At 32.3% G+C, this 18,582-nt stretch overlaps 2 protein-coding genes across 2 annotated transcripts in view; one reads left to right on the forward strand and one right to left on the reverse strand.

Annotated features, from left to right (window-relative positions):
• The window catches only part of LOC144845486 (E3 ubiquitin-protein ligase RNF170-like), a 291,346-nt gene that overhangs the window by 25,121 nt on the left and 247,643 nt on the right, over positions 1–18,582 (forward strand). The gene's annotated exons all lie outside the window — the stretch shown is intronic.
• The window catches only part of LOC144845474 (polypeptide N-acetylgalactosaminyltransferase 5-like), a 35,949-nt gene continuing 17,900 nt past the window's right edge, over positions 534–18,582 (reverse strand). The window contains exons 2-7 of the mRNA XM_078702849.1: positions 4,522–4,639; positions 4,180–4,368; positions 3,653–3,781; positions 1,691–1,789; positions 1,255–1,389; positions 534–861 (exon numbers count right to left, since the gene is read on the reverse strand). Coding sequence (XP_078558975.1) covers positions 721–861; positions 1,255–1,389; positions 1,691–1,789; positions 3,653–3,781; positions 4,180–4,368; positions 4,522–4,639 — 811 coding nt within the window. The 3' untranslated portion in view covers positions 534–720. The remainder of the gene's footprint in view (positions 862–1,254; positions 1,390–1,690; positions 1,790–3,652; positions 3,782–4,179; positions 4,369–4,521; positions 4,640–18,582) is intronic.

The raw sequence follows: 18,582 nt of genomic DNA on the forward strand, positions 1-18,582 counted from the left end.
TAATTTTGAAAGCATTGCACTAAAATTCAAAGTTCGTTAAAGTACTCTACACCAACCTAACCCTATACCTTTAAATGATAGAACTTCAAATTGGGATATTGATTGATAGTAAAAAAAATGTACATTGCGGTAAAAAAAACATTTCATCCTCAATATTTGACAATTAATGTCCAACTTTAAGTAGTATATGTAATTTTTAATTATTTAATTACAAAAAGTTGCAGCAAAGAGCCGTTTGATAAGTGTTATACTTCTCATGAAAATGTACATAATATGGGATATTATTCAGATCTTTAATTGATGACATGGAGTGTGTGAACATTGTTTTGGATAGTTTTTGTAAATTATACTTAAAATGAGCATGGACATTTTGTAATGATTCACTGAAATTCATGACAGTTTGATTTTATTTAATATACTTTTATCTTGTTTCTTTTGCCTTTACTTCTTAAAGCATGATGATAATAATTGTTTTTAGTTCTATTTGTTTTATTTTGATAGTTTGATTTGATTATGAAATAAGCCAACACTTATCACTAGTAGTACAGGGCAATCTTACATTGAATTTATAAGTATTTAATAAATTAATTAAATGTATTGAAATATAGCTGTAGATATGTATTCTATTCTATCAACAATATACAGCATTATTAGGCAATATTTTATTCGTAAAACATAACTAATTGGTTTGATATCCGAACTTATATTATTGTTACAGGTTCATGTTGTTCCTTTGTATTTGACGTCTTTTTCCCATTTAATATGCGGTTTATTCGAGCATGGAAGCATGATTACGTGATCAGCATCAGTTGTTGGAAGGGCCAGGCATTTTCCGCTGTTTTTATGAACAATATGCATAACCTAAAATGTAAAAATAGAAGCAATATACTTTCTAATGAATGTGATGATATACCAGTATATCCGCTACAGGACATTCTGAAGAAATAAACTTTTGTTGGACTTATTGAATTGAGATAGTATGTCATCTTATGTCACCTTGAGCTATTATATTATATGTTTATAAAACCGTCAGAATGAGCTAATTTCGATTTGCATCCACATGAAGAAGTTCTCGCACAATAGAGGTAAGAATAGTTATGACATTTTGTTCATTGTGTTTTAAGTCACGTGGTGCACGTGTGTCCAGAAATCGGTTTCCCTCCCTCCCGACAAAAGAAAATGTGTAGACATTCCTTTTGTGATTTTGAAATCAGTACACTCTATATAAATCGATTTATTTTCAAAGATCCTTACCTTGTCTCTATACTCCCAAACTTGATTTCCGCCATTTTTATGACAGTTTAACATTACTATTTTGGAATCACTTATAGAGTAATCTAGGCAACGAGTCTTCTGCATTAGCTCCCCTTGTGCGGTCATTACAAATAACTTAAGACAATGATGAAAATAAAAAATATATATTTTAATAATGGTCATGATCATCAGATCATGTAATTGTCATTACAAATAACTTAAGACAATGATGAAAATAAAAAATATATATTTTAATAATGGTCATGATCATCAGATCATGTAATTGTCATTGAGCAGTAATCGTCTAACCTCTTAAACTAATTAAACTGGTTTTCATTAGGTGCACAAAATCAGTGCGAACTCTCTCAACTTTTGATTGAAAATTACGCGCGATTTTCACTTACTAATACTACTAAAATGTATAATAGTGTCCTACCTGTGTTGTCTTGGGATATTCATTAACGCAATTATATCCTGTGACAGTGTGTTTTACTGCACCGGTGTCAAGACACATTTTCTTGTGAATATTCATAAACTACAATAGAACAGAATAAACAAACAGTGTTAAAATTACAATAAAATAAAACATTATGATTATAATTATTATTCTCATGGTCGCCATGTAGCCAAATATCTAGCTCAACAAAAATGCTTATTTTTTATGTTTTTATGTATTGCATTTGGTATGTATTCCTAAAAATTCTTATAAATTAAAAAATTTAATAAATATTTATTTATTTTATTTTATTCAGTTGACAACTAATGAAACCGCCACTAACAGGTTGAATCTAAACATAATAAACTATAATAATACATTCAAATAAGCAACATTATAGAGATTTAACAATTTTACCCTTAAATACATTTAAACTATCATAAAATAAATCAATATCCAAACAAGTAACAAGCAATCTATTAAATGTGTTAGGTAACCGCTGAAAAATACCTCGTTTTGTGCATTCACAACACGACCACAAGGAACGTGAAGCAAACACTTGCTGCGAGTACGAGTTGGTATATCCAACTTAAACAAAGCAACAAGAGGACAATCATAAACAGAATTAAAAGAGTTGTATAAACAAACCATATCAAAAACAACTCTACGATTTTCAAGAGAAATAAGAGAAACATTATAATTAGGACAAGTGCGAGTAAGGAATCTAATAAATTTGTTCTGAACATTAGAAATACGCTGAGATTGTGTACAAGAAATTGAGCTAAAAATGACTGAACAGTATTCCAGGTGCACGACTGAACGGTACAATGATGTTAATGCTCCACCATTGCCAATGAATCTACAGTTTCTCCATAACAAACCCAGCATTCTATTTGCCTTAGATACAACATAATTAACATGCAAACAAAAATTTAACTTACTATCAATTAAAACTCCTAAATCCCTTTGAAAATTAACACAATCTAATTCCTGATCATTCAACTTATATTTGGTTAAAATAGGCTTTGTTTTCAGAGTGATACACAAAGATTTACATTTGCTTATTTTTAAAGATTATTAAGTGAGGTAATTACGTTACGATCAGTAGTAAGGGAGACAAGTAAGTTAGTAAGTCACAACTAAAATACAGGTAAAATCATTGTTCCTCCTTTCAGTGCAAAATACCGACAATACATTTCAGAATCCTTGATCCGCCACTGACAATCAATTAAAACTCCTAAATCCCTTTGAAAATTAACACAATCTAATTCCTGATCATTCAACTTATATTTGGTTAAAATAGGCTTTGTTTTCAGAGTGATACACAAAGATTTACATTTGCTTATTTTTAAAGATTATTAAGTGAGGTAATTACGTTACGATCAGTAGTAAGGGAGACAAGTAAGTTAGTAAGTCACAACTAAAATACAGGTAAAATCATTGTTCCTCCTTTCAGTGCAAAATACCGACAATACATTTCAGAATCCTTGATCCGCCACTGACAATCAATTGGAGTTATGCGATATAGTGCCGCATTCTCCGAGTAGCAAATGAATCGAATTGGGTTAGCAACATTTCACATTTCTATTTTGAAAATAGAATGGGCGTGTTTCGACCTCTTTTACCACGCATCCTCTCTGTTAATACAAACTTTAAGACAAATCTTTTCCTCCAGCCCAATTTTCGGACATTTCATGGAATTAAGGGCTATTTTGTCTCTGAGCATCCCTGTGATTTTACTTCGAATTGGAAAATAATTACTAATATAAAAATATTAGTAGTATATGCATTATATTTGTTTTTTGTGCAGTCTACATGGGTGAATGTTCATTTACTAATTAAACTATTTAAGCCAGAACTTTTGCTGTATGCGTTTTAATTTTTAGAATGAGTTTAATTGCCGCCGTATCCGAGTAGCAAAATAGTGTTTCTTGAATCTTAAATTACTAAATGTTCACTTACCCTTCCAATAAAATGGTAGTCTAAAGGATAAACTGACTGAGGATAAACATTTTTGAGATACCACTTAAACGATTTGCATCCAAGTTTATGACGAAGTTCTTTACGTTTATCTACATTTCCAAAATCAACCTGAAATTGAGGTAAAAATATAAGTTGGATAATTTGAAATGTTCTATGATTAATTTCAATGACGGTTATCCATGTTATTTAATTTGTTGCGGTGATTGTTTAATTTAAGACAGTGCTTCTAAACTGTTGTCGAGTTAATTTGCGTGATTAAAAAAAAAAATCTGTTGCAAAATTATGTAATTACATGATTTTATTTTATTATTATTTTTTATTTTAAGTGACTTATATGATTTTATCGCGGAGCTAGTTTTAATTTTGCGATTTATTCTTAAATTGTGTAAACCTACCATTTTTTTGGTACTCAAAGTTAGGGACTTAATTAATATTAAGTAATGGGCGTGAAAGGTATATTTTGGCATAACTGTATATCATTAACTTAGAAAAAATAATAGTAATACCTCTCGTTTTCCTGGATTGTAGGCATAATACAAATCTTTATAGTCGTCCAAAAATACTTCGGCAACTCTTAGTACATTACGCTCAATCGAATTCATATTACTTTTATCAAAATATGGTGATTTTTTTCTAAAAATATGACCAACATGAGAACAAGGAACAACCTCTATGACTCCTCCACATTGCCATACCTGTAGAATCAGATTTGAAAGGTTTTTTTTACTACAAGAAAATCATTAAAAAACATACTTAAAAAACATAATTTTCTGAAATATGAATTGTATCAAGTGGTACGTAATTATTGTGAAGATGAAATTGAATAAATGAAACTGAATCCGACAAACCTTGAACGAGAGCTCTAGGTTTTCACTTCCCCATATTTCAAAGCCATCGTCGTACATACCAAGGTGCATGAAAAAGTCCCGATGAATAGAAAAAAGGCCACCTGCCATTGTCGGCGATCTGAAGATATAATTATATATTTAATATTAATCATTTTAATGTGTTAGTATGCTGTCTGGCCGACTTTGCTGATACGCCCGACCCATAACAACTGGACTTAATATGTGCGCGGATCACACTAATACGTCATGATGACGAGTTCAAATCTCTTTTAATTACTATTGCTAGACGGAACGCTCTATTTAAAAAAATTCTCGCAAACAGAGGCCCATATGAAACAATATTGAGAAGATTTAGTAAAGGTCCTAGAGACATTTTTAGTCGCGTGGACGCGACTCTATAGTTCACTATGTCGGTCGGTTGGTCGGTCTGTCCGTCTGTCTGTCTGTCGGTCTGTCTGTCTGTCTGTCTGTCTGTCTGTCGGTCCGGTATCACTATGCGTTTTATCGCTTTCTGAACTTATCTTGATATCAGTTTAATCTAGCTATGTCAATTTTTCACAGAATATTCCTTATGGCCAGGAATCGATGTGGTTATGTTTTCACGATGCGCAATAAAAAATTACGAGGTCTACGCACGATTTAACGAAATCACGTTTGTAATCATATCTTCACAACCATGAATCACAATTAAATAAAATTTGGTACTCATAAATGTCAGGGCATAAATCATCATATGGCAATACAATTACGTGCGTAGCGCATGTAACTTAGGACTTAGTGGATTCTCTGTTTTTGAGATATCTCAAAAACAAGAGCTCACCCTTAGAGGACAATAATTATTCAGACATTTTAGTTGAGCTGATGTTATCGAGATTCAGAACAGACACTCACTAGCACAATAATGAAATTGTTTAACTATGTCACTATGTCGGTCGGTTGGTCGGTCGGTTGATCGGTAAACACTAACTTGAGCACGCGACTACAGCCATGTATATGACCTTGTTCAAAAACGGAAACCTTATTTATCTGTCTGACGGCTTAGTTTTATCAACTATGAACTTAACTTGATGAAAAACAAAAATAATAAAACTCGTCCTAAATATTAAAAACATAACCCTCTAAATAATCTCTCTCAAACTAAAAAAAAAATATTTTAAAAAATTGTCAACGACTCAAGATTCAATTTTATTTTGCCAATTATAATGGAAATAATAAAAATTGTACATTTTCAAATTTTAAAATGTATATTGATAAAATTATTACTATATACAATATTTATATTATTTAAAACAATCAACATTTAAAAACAGACATGAATACTACAGGGATACAACATTTTAAAAGCAATATAAAAAATACTATAAACATTACTTTATACTGGTAAAAGAAAAAAACAAAACAAAAAATAAAAAATGCTTACTTTACTATGCTCAAATTGATTCAATGTAGATTATTCAGCGTTATACAAACTGATCGAGTAAGGAACACAGTATCTTTTATATATCTCGGTTCTACAGTACATCTGATAAATATACAAGAGGATCTGACTCAAGCTAAACGCAATCTACTTGCCCAAGTTAAACTGAACCCTAAATCAAACAACGTTTGGTCAATTGATGGGCGTGTATTTGCATCTGTAAATAAGAATGGCCGTGAAGTGGTGGTCAACATATCCTGCCAAGACGACATTAAGAAACTCTAAGTTTTTTTCGTTGTTTGTTTCTTTTTCTCATTAATACACGTATATAAAGTGATGTAATGTATTGTTCCATTAATAATCATTGTTTATATTTATCATACTTTTGGATTTTTGGAGATTATTTATCTACTTCATTTGATTTTATAAAATGAATGCTATGTTTGTATTTTCATATACGAATGAATGTCAGCTTTCGAAAATAATCAATTATGCAAGTAATCGAATTAATGCATTAATACATATTTACAGTATAACAATAACAAAAAAAACAAAAACAAAAAAAAAAATTGTTACTGATTTTTATATTGTTAATTAATCCAAATTGTATAAATTTAAACTTAAATAATCAACTCAATTATTATTGATACAATTTTACCCAACAGCACCATACCATACTGCTGTAACCTATTTCATGTGATATAATGTGTATATATGTATATATAAGGGAAAAGTTGCTATTCTCAAATGTTGTTTTTTAAAGTTACTCACTCCTTAATGTTGATAGTTGATAGACTTGTGAGTTATGTTATGTACTGTAATTCAAGCTCTAAGCTTTTAGTTTTTTATTATTCAAATCTAACTATTTTTATTTGTTTGTTAATAATATGGAAGCACAAAACAATAACCATGACCGACTCTCTAATTTACTTTTTAACCCCTCTACACACAGTAGACAATTCGACGATATAGACCCAGATAATTTTTTTAATGACATAAATATCTCAAATTATTACCTGCCAAATGAATTTAACTCTCAGTTTAATGACAAAACCCAATTTAACTTTTCTTGTGTCCATTTTAATGCCAGAAGCCTGCAAACAAATTTTGATTCTATCTATGATTGCATTCAATCTTTAAACTTTAATTTCAATATTATTTCAATTACAGAAACATGGATGGATCACCCAAGCCCACTTATTCAGATACCCAACTATACATTTCTTTGCAATCCTCGTTCATATAAATGTGGAGGAACTGGAATTTTTGTAAATAATAATACACGCTATTCAACCAGAGATGATTTAACTTCTACTCAATACTTCTGTGAATCACAATTTATTGAAGTGCATACCGACAAAGAATCTATTCTAATAGGTACTATATATAGACCTCACGAAATTAATATGCCTTTTTTTACAGAACAACTTGAACTTCTTTTAAAACAAATATCTAGAGAGAAAAAAAAGGTATTTCTTTTAGGTGATTTTAATGTAGATATTTTAAAATTTGATTCAAATAATAATGTAAATGATTTTGTCCATTGTCTATTTAACAATTCTTTTTATCCTCTTATCCACAGACCCACAAGAATAACTCCCAGTTCTGCCACTCTTCTTGATAACATTTTTTCAAACAGTCTAGACTCTTCAATGAGCGGCATTGTCATTAGTGACGCAACTGATCACCTTCCCGTTTTCACTGTGAACATTATTAATTCAAGTAAGTCTACAGACAAAGAGAAGCGTAAATTTAGAAAATTTAATGAAAACAATATTCATCATTTTCGAAATGATCTGTCAATAACATCGTGGAATGATGTCTTAGATAAATTAGACCCTGACGAAGCGTATGATACTTTTTTCGTAAAGTACAAAGCCCTATATGATAGGAACTTCCCTTTGTTAGATCCACCTAAAACTAAAAGAAATTAAAACCTTGGATGACCAACGGGCTTTTAACCTCCATCTCATACAAACAAAAACTTTATCTCAAGAGCATTCGGCACCCTTCCAACGCTAATATATTGAAATACAAAAAGTATCGTAATAAGTTAAATAATCTTCTAAAAAGTGTTAAAGTGGATTATTATAAAAACTTTTTTAATGAAAACAAATCCAATATTAAAGCTACTTGGCGTACTATAAACTCTATACTTAAACCATCAAACAACACAATTCCTAACATTGAGATAATGAGTAATGGAAATCTAACAAAAGACCCGAAAATGGTGTCCAACTTATTAAATAACCATTTCACCAATATAGGGCCTGAATTAGCAAAAGAAATCGACACTAGTTCTATCAATAGTTTCCGTCACTATCTTAGTCCTCCTACTCCAAATTCCCTTTTTTTATCTCCTGTTTCGGAACATGAGGTTCTTAAAATTGTCAACTCTTTCAAAAACAACAAGGCTGCTGGAATTGACGATATATGTGGCAATGTTGTTAAAAAATCAATAGACCTTATTCTTTCTCCACTTACTCATATTTGCAACTTATCTTTATCCACAGGATCTTTCCCTAAAAGCATGAAAACTGCAAAGGTCACTCCTATATACAAAAAAGGTAACAAATCTGATCCCAACAATTATCGACCAATTTCTGTTCTTACTTTCTTTTCAAAAATTCTTGAAAAACTTATCTATGACCGTACGTATGATTTCATTAACCGACACAACATTCTCTACAATAAACAATATGGTTTCAGACAAAACTATTCCACTTCTTTTGCTTTAATTGATCTTACCAACAACATTGTGGATGCTATTCATAATAAGTTGTTTTCGTCTGGCCTATTCATAGATCTGTCGAAGGCATTCGATACCATTGATCACACTATTTTACTGTCAAAACTCTTTAACTATGGTATCCGTGGCATTTCTCTTGACCTTTTTAAAGATTATCTGTCTAATCGACGTCAATGCACCTATATCAACAATGTTTTTTCCGATTTCAAACCTATTGTTTGTGGTGTTCCTCAAGGGTCTCTATTAGGCCCTCTTCTTTTTTTATTGTATATCAATGATTTACCAAATGCATCTGACATCCTTTCTTTTTATCTTTATGCTGATGACACAACCATTTTTTATTCACACACTAATTTTGATTTCATTTTCAATACTTTTAATAGGGAATTGAAGAACGTGAACGATTATTTCAATGCAAACAAACTTTCAATAAATATTAACAAATGCCATTTTATGCTTTTTGGTTTTCGACACCAAGATTTGATTAACGACACTCATAATGTTTACCTTGCTGCCCACAAAATTCCTCTTGTTAAGCATACCAAATTTCTTGGAGTAGAAATAGACGAAGAACTAAACTTCAAACACCACATTAAAGAAATCGAAACTAAAATTTCGAAAAATATTGGAATATTATATCGTCTTTCATTTTACTTGCCCAAAGAAGTCCTTCGCATGATTTATTGTTCACTTGTTTTACCTTTTATTTCTTACTGTAATATTGTCTGGGCAAACAACTATGCTTCAAACCTCAACAAACTTTTTATTCTCCAAAAAAAAGCTATTCGCCTCATCTCTGGTGCGTCACGCCTAGATCACACTAGTGAGCTTTTCTCTGACCTTAAATTATTAACTGTCCAAAACATCAATATCCTCCAACAATGCACCTTCGTCTATGAACATGTCAACTGTCTACTTCCAACTAAACTTTCTTGCAGCTTTATAAAAAATAATAGTATTCATACCTATAAAACTAGATCCTCCTGTAACCTCCACCCTCCCCTTACCAAATTAACATTAATGCAACATAATATCCGTTATAGTGGCACCAAATTATTTAATGATCTCCCCGACGAAATTAAATTGGCACCTTCAAAAAATAAATTTTCTTTTAAACTTAAACAAATTCTACTCCATAAATAACTAATAATAATAAAACAACATATTTATTCTGGTTTTTCTGTGCTTCCATAGTATTATATTATTATTAACTTGTCGTTGACTTGTTTTGTTTCTGTTTGTTTAAACTCCAATATGTTTATAACTTTTTAACTGGCTACCCGTCACAAGTTTTTTTGGAGGGAAACCTCCAAATGTTATTACTTTCTGGGTGTTGCCTCTTAATTATTTATATTTAAATTGTTATTTTGTTTACTTTGAAATGATAAGAAATAAATGTTATTATGAATGAATGAATATCTATACAGATCATTTCTCTCGGAGCGCATTTTATTTATAGTTACTATAATCATTATAACGGGTGTTTTACGTCTTTCTGAATATTAGTGGTTTTAGATTTAATACATTTATGACATATTTCCTTCAGCGAATAATTCATTTCTGTGATTAGTCCATATTTCTTCACGATGCGTTGGATCAAGTAAAGAATCGATCTTGTAACCCCATGGCCATAGCCTCTGAGCCATCCAGCTCCAATTGGGTTTTACTTTGTATGAATGAATAAAACATACATTATGAGTAAGCATTTTAATCGACCCATCAGAACAGGGTTGACATCTTTTCTTGAATTTTGAACTTTGTTGAGGTGACATTTCCGAGCATCCAAATGCTTCCGAAGACGTTGCTTCCGAAGACATGTCGAAGATGACGTTCTTGATGACGTCACAGGTCTTTTAAATAGAATCATAAAATTCACTTTTTGGCTCAGATATACTGTTTCGTAGTATGTTTGTCAGCGTTTCCAACCCTCTTGAAACCATTCTAAGGCGTTCCATGGGATACAATGTCAAAATGTTGGCTACAACATACATATCTGGGGCATTTTAGGTCATTACCTGATTTCTCACTACAAAATTACCGTAATTGAGTGTGTTCCGTAAAAGTTTTACTCGTGTTCAGCGCCACCTACCGGTGGTTCCGGGAACATTGCGTCTAGTTTGTTTAACCAAATGCCTCTGGGCTGCCGGTCTATTAGTGACGTATCGCAGCTATAAATACCCCGCCAATCCCAGGTCAGGGATCGCAGTTTTCATTCGATTAGGCCCGATGATTGGCTGTGACGTATATTTGATTTCATAGTATCTTTATTTCGAACATATGCAAATATATTTGCAGCCAAAGGCTGAATTGCTGCATCTTATTAAAATAAAATTACAATAAAATGTACATATAAAAATGACATCAAACGTTAAAATGTATGTGTAAAAAGACCATCGAATGCTATAATACCCCTTTCACACCAAAAGCAAAACTCCGGAGACATTCCGGAGTTGACGCCCCGTTGTTTTGGTGTGAAAGGTAAAATCAACAGCGGGGTTGAACAGCTGAACGTTCTCCGGAGGGCGAACTTCGGGGACACACCAGTGTTTTGGAGTGAAAGTAATAATAAGTAGTATCAATAAAACATTATGGATACGTTCACACGTACGGCGTAAGAACGCAAGCGGTAAGGTAATCCACGGATTAAAATACTCATGTGTTCACACGTACGGCGTTCGTTAAACAAAGTCCAAGTATCGTTTACTTTTTAAAAGTTAAACCCTTGGTTCCTTTTTAGATTTTACACTGTCTTTTTTTTTTAACCAGGTGTACGCCACGGCTTACGCCATATAGTCAGGTTCCTCATGTATGAAAATAGGGGTTCCGTAGGATTTTAATGCCCAAAGTGAGATTTCACTTGATTTCACTTTATTATGGTGCTAGGATACCAAAAATGCTAGGTAACAAATTTTCACGATCCCGTAACCATGGTAACAGCCCCAATTTCAAAATGACGATTAAATGGCCATATCTCCATAACCCTTTGGTCTATTGACAAGATATTGGTATCAAAATACTCTGAATATATATATTTATATTCGTTGTAATAGAACATTTTTACTAAATGCAACCGCAAATGTTATTTTTCTGTACTATTGACCCTTGACCTTGACTTGTACTGTATCTTAAAAACTGCTGGTCATAAAAATTTAAAAATGGTCTCAAATTGCTCAGACCTTATATATTTATATTTATTGTAATGCAATATTTTGTTAAAAAATGTCCGGAAGCAAAGTTATTGACCTTTGACATAGAGAATAGCTTACAAGGATTTTTATTCAGTAGTCTCTGGTCATATCTCCATAATAGTGTAGGCCACTATGTAATTTCGTGTCATTTTTTTGTTAAAAGCAAAATTCCAGCTGATTTAGTGTCTTTAGGATGTAAAGTAATAAAAAAAATATGTTGCCATTTTTTTAAAAAAGCTTAAGGGTGTCAAATCCAAGATGGCCGCCAATACGTAAAATATCCAATAAATGTACCATATTGGACAAAGTAACACCCATTATGAATAATATCTTAAGTTAAAATTAATGCTATATGGGTTCTCTGCTATATAAAAATTATTATAAACCTATATTCATTAGTATTTTGACATTTCAAATTTCAAAATGGCCGCCATTTTAAAAAAATTGATTAAATTTCTTATTAAAACATGTGCAAGTTATGACGTTGATTGAAATCACATAAAATGATAGGCCTATGACAACAACACAGTTATTAACATAAAATGGTGGCCATTTTGAATTTCAAAATGGCCGCCATTTTTTTAAAAAGGGTTAAGTTTCTTATTAAAACGTGTGTAAGTTAAATTAAATTAGATTGAAATGACACAAAATGATATGCCTACAACAACATGGTGATTAACTAACTCTGCCAAATGAAATATTTCTAATCAGTGCGCTGTCTTGAATGCATATTATGCATGCAATATAGTAAGTTGACCTTCCTTCGTTCTCTACTATTGTATCCATCAAACTTCAACAGACTGATCTGTGATCCCAACAAGCTTGTTCAGAAACAAATTGGCAAAAGTACTGCAATCAATACCTCATTTCACCCCCAAATGCTCATACGTTCTTATATACAGTACTGTACCAGCTGACTATGTGATACGACAAAGAATCTCTATTGGAGTCCTCTTTTACTTTGATAAGTTTGTCACCTGTGTTCACCGTCATATATATTTTTTGCCAATATTCATCCTTTTCTTAGGATCCCATATAGTTTGCCTTCTACAAAACTTTTACCAATGCCTCAAACATTTTCTGTCCAATGTCATCATGCCATGGCCAACAGACACCTCTGTGGGATTTGCAGCATTCTTCATTAATCAAGATATCATCTCTCTTTAAATGTTGGCTTTCAAACTCATCAACTAGATTTGCCAGCTCTGATGAAATTATTAATTTGTGTTATTCCAATGATACCATGCTCAATGACCTTGATCAATTGATGTAAATCCAGCAATTCCCTTTGTCACACATACATGTCGTCTCATAAACTCCAATATCAGTAATCTGTTGAAAGTGATACAGCTGAAGTAACCGGCCATAGTTCAGGTGGTCATGAGCAAAGAAATATTTTATAAAAGCATGTGTACTTTCCATGTGTGCAGATATCGTTGTCTTGTGTCTCTGACATATATAGGGATAGTTTAACCACATCTCTTTGTATTCAAGTTAATATCTTTATGATCAGCGTTTTTCAAACAAAATGATACGTCACTTAGAATCATTTTCTCTGTCTGAATTTTTTCGAGAAAAGTGTCAGAAGTTGTAGAGAGAAAGCAGAGTTTTTCAGATATTTGTGTCACTGTTGTATAGGTAATACAATACAACAAAAGCACTGGCCGCAACACTATTTTCACAATGCTACATGTTTAAAAGCCATATAATTCACCAGGTCGAAATAATTGCTTCTTGATGTCATCTCTGTCCACCTCCACTCATCTCGGGCAAGAGTCATCACCAGGCATTATCTTGTATTTCCCTAGTACATGAGTTTTTATACCACAACCATGTGCACTCATCAAACCAGTGTAAAATGGTGGTCAACTTTAAGGTACATCTAATGAAATCGGTTGAGATTGTAGAAGATGAGAAGTGGGAGTTAATGCTGCCCATGAAGCTTGTGAATGAGCTGTATCTTTCTTCAAGCTTCTGCCAAAAGTTGACAGGTTGAAAACTTACCAACCATACTGGTGACCATGGCCTTGAAGTTTCAGACATTGAATTACATGGCAATAACGCATTTATTATTGAACACCATATTTATACAGGATTTCACAATCTATATTATAAGTTAGAGAGTTTGTACGTTTGTTTGTTTGTTCGTTATACAAATTTTTGTTACTGCACATAACCTTACATATTGGGTATCAAAATGACCAGAATTGTACCGGGAAAGTTCTAATTTGAACATCATCCGCCATCTAGGATCTAAGTTAAGCTTGCTTCCCACTAGGACGCAATGCAAGGACGTAGACGCAACGCAAACCAGTTGACCAATGACAAGCGACCGTCAAATAAATCCATCGCTTGTGATTGGTCAAATCCCTTACGTTGCGTGACGTCGTTTTGTTGCGTCTCTAGTGGGAACCAAGCATTTAGGGGCCAAAATGTGGTCAAAATTGCCCACTTTTCCTCACTTTCGATGTTAGTTCTGTTTCAGCACGTAACCATGCATATGGGGTATCAAAATGACCGCAATTGTACCGGGAATTTAATTTTGCTTAGGCTAGGGGTAGTAAGCTATCAAATTGACCAGAACTGTGTGGTAGGAAATTGTTATTGTTAAGTATTTTAATTAGCCCTGGAAAGGGGGTGGGGATGTATGCCTGTCACCAAGACCGAAACTGTACTGGGAATGTTTTAAACTACATCTGAAAACAGGCACTGAGGGATTATGAGTTGGTAGTGATGGCTAACATAATTTGTACTGGAAACGTCTTAAACACAATCACCCAGTATCTGGGATGTGTTGGAAGGGAGGAAGAGGGGCGGAAATACTGGCGTAATGAAGTATAACGTGATTGGAATTGTACTAGGAAAAGTTACTACATTTTAACTGTCCATGGGAGGAGTTTGTTTTTGTGGCTGGGATGGTGATAGGAGAAAGAAGGCTGGGGGCCGCAGTATCTAAATTATATATATCAGCCAATATGACACCTATTCATTTACACAGTTTACAACGTACTTAAAACATAGGCCTATCATAGCTATGTATACCCCTAACCCTAAAGTTGAATTGACATTTGTCCTGGGAAGAATTTGTTTTTAAAAAAGAGTGTGGGATGTTATTGAAGAGGGGTGGAGGTTGGCGGGTATAGGGACACTGGGGTCTGAGAAGGCTTTAAACTAATTTAGAAAGCCGCCCTGTGGCGGGTATAATTGCCAGTAAGGTATAAATACACTTGTTTTATATTGTGGTCCTGTCTGAGATACAAACATTGAAATACAAGTTTCACTTTTATGAAAAGAAATGAGATCTATAATTTAGATTTAGAATTAATTGTTGCTGAATATTTGATATCAATGTAAGTTGTTCCATACTTTTGCAACTCCAACTTTGAACGATTAGGTAATTCAAGGGTCATAGTAGGGGTATTATATATCTATTATATAGAGAACATTGACAACTTTCGACAGCCTTATATTTAGACAATCCTATGAGAAGTGACTATTTTAGAACATTGTGTTGAAACAACAAAAATTATTTAAATTTATTTTTTAGTGGCGGCCATTTTGAAATCCAAGATGGCCGACAGATTATCGCTATACATAGTTAAGATTGTATAATGTGTAATACCATCAAAACGGACTTGTTCCACATTCATAATTTGTGGTATTGGTGATATTCTGGTTTTAAATAGGGTTATTTGAGTATTGGCGGCCATCTTGAATTTGGTCCTTTAAATTTCTTTAGAAAAAATGGCAACATATTTTTTTTCATTCCTTATATTATCAAGATATGAAATAAAGTCAAAGTTTGCTTTTAACAAAAAATATACACGACATTCATATAAACGACATACCAGCCTACATTATAACCCTTTGGTCTATTGATAAGATATTGGTATCAAAATACTCGGAATAAATATATTTATATTTGTTCTAATAGACCATTTTGACTAAATGTAACCGAAAATGCTATTTTTCTTTACTAGTGACCCTTGACCTTGACTCGCACTGTATCTAAAAAACGGCTGGTCATGGAAATTTAAAAATGGTCTCAAATTGCTCAGACCATACATATTTATATTTATTGTAATGCAATATTTGTAAGAAAATGATCGGAAGTAAAGTTATTCACCATTGACATAGAGAATAGCTTTTACATTACAAGGATGGATAAATATTGGTCAGATTTTTTTGCCCTACTCTGACGTAATTTTCACTCTTACTAAGAATAATAATTAATACTTAAGTATTGTGGGACTCCAACAACCTCCAGATCACTAGCCTGGCGTTCACTTTGGATAATTATTATTATTCAGTTCTTTTCTAAACTTGCATTTTCAAATATTGTTTTCAATTGCCACTTTGAACGTATTAATTGAAGATTTCTGATTTGGCTAAAAGTAGTAAATGTCAGAATGAGATTTGATGGTAATTATAATCTATATTATTAGGAAGGTATCTTGCAGATTTGTTTTGCCCATGACTGGTTTTCATTTATATGCTCGTCTCTGATACATTGCCATCTAACACAAATGGAACAGCTTGGCTTGATGTAGATGACCCAATAACAGGGAATAAAAGATTGTAATTCATTTGAATGTAAAGAAAAAAAAATTGTATTTAAATAGTGCTCTTTCTCCCGGATCAGGCTCTAGAACAGAAGGAAAACAGTTAAAATGGGTCGGTGGTCTTGTTGGCACTACTTAAGATGAGGAAATCGAACTAGATATCCCATCGAACTCACTCTTCAACACAAAACACACAAATCCATCAAGATTTCATCAAAATACATTCATAACAAATAATAACACTTTTTTAAACATTGTCTTAGTATTAATTTCAAAAAAAGTCAAGAAATATATCGTAAACAGAGATAATAAAAAAAAATAGGAGTTGAAGCTTTTTGAAATTTGTGAGTAAAGTCTGGTTGTGGACTCCCTGAAAACATTTAGTAGCTTAAAGGAGGGAGATAAAATCATAAAATGCTGTAAACATCAAAAACCTCTTGGTCATTTCTAACAATCTTACTCCTTAAATAGATTCCTTGGCTTGGCGATATGACTCACTAAATGGCAGTCAATGTTAGCATTGAAAGATTGCTTCTCATATCTCGAAACATCTAGGAAGAAAACCAAGGAACGTCTATAACTACGTAATAATGTATGGCCGGCAGCTGTTCAATGTATAAGAAACCTCCATATATGAAAATGCATTAAAGGTACAAAAGTTGAAGATCAACCACTCTCACTCATTGAGTGATTGCTGACACAATAAATGCATGGTATTGATGTAATTAAAGATGTTTTAATCCAATTTTGGAGCTCCAGTTTCTTATCAGGAAAAATGTAAAAAGTATAGCAATTAACATTTCAGGAAAAGTGCAGGAAGAATCAATTTGACTACGTCATTTTAGTGAAGTGGATGGGAGGAAAATGAATACAGTGCAATGAATTTCTGCTTAAATTTTAACTATTGTCCAAAGTTGTATAATAGATAAATGTGCTTACTTACAATATAAAGTATATACTATTATATATAAAAACTAAATATGTGAATTAGAAATTAAATATTCGAATGATAATAATAATGTATAAACTCATTTTTAATCTCCTACCACATTGCCGATACATGCTCAAATAGATAAATGCTTATACATAAAGTTCATGTTTATTAGGTCAAAGGTCAATAACTTTACTTCCGGTCATTTTCTAACAAAATGTTGCATTAAAATAAATATAAATATGTATGGTCTGAGCAATTTGAGACCATTTTTAAATTTCTATAATCAGCCGTTTTTTAGATACAGTGCGAGTCAAGGTCAAGGGTCAATAGTGCAGAAAAATGGCATTTCCGGTTAAATTTAGTAAAAATGTTCTATTACAAAGAATATAAATATATTTATTCCGAGTATTTTGATACCAATATCTTGAATCCTTGTAAGCTATTCTTTATGTCAAAGGTCAATAACTTTGCTTCCGGACATTTTTTAACAAAATATTACATTACCATAAATATAAATATACAAGGTCTGAGTAATTTGAGACCATTTTTAAATTTATATGACCAGCCGTTTTTAAGATACAGTACAAGTCAAGGTCAAGGGTCAATAGTACAGAAAAATAGCATTTACGGTTGCATTTAGTAAAATTTTCTATTACAACGAATATAAATATATATATTCCGAGTATTTTGATACCAATATCTTGTCAATAGACCAAAGGGTTATGGAGATATGGCCATTTGGTCGCCATTTTGAAATTGGGGCTGTTACCATGGTTACGGGATCGTGAAAATTTGTTACCTAGCATTTTTGGTATCCTAGCACCATAATAAAGTGAAATCAAGTGAAATCTCACTTTGGGCATTAAAATCCTACGGAAATACACGAGGACCCTGACTAATACGTATGGACAGGCTCTATATGACTTCTGAGAAGAAGAAAATAATTATTAAATTAAAAATATTATTAATTAAAACGATTCTAATGATCGTCGCTATGTAAACAAACAAAATAGATGGCGACATTTACAATTTTATTTTATAAACCTCGGAGTTCCTGGACGTTTTGGAGTGTATCCGGGGATTTTGGTGTGGAAGGGGTATACAATTGCAACATAGAAAATATTATATAAAAAAAACCTGTACAAGGTTCAATTTAAAATAGGAAAAAAACCTTTGATAAGGATATGTATATTATTATAAAAAATACATCA

Source organism: Antedon bifida, chromosome 6 (assembly GCF_963402885.1).
Source record: "Antedon bifida chromosome 6, ecAntBifi1.1, whole genome shotgun sequence".
Classification (NCBI taxonomy): Eukaryota; Metazoa; Echinodermata; class Crinoidea; order Comatulida; family Antedonidae; genus Antedon; species Antedon bifida.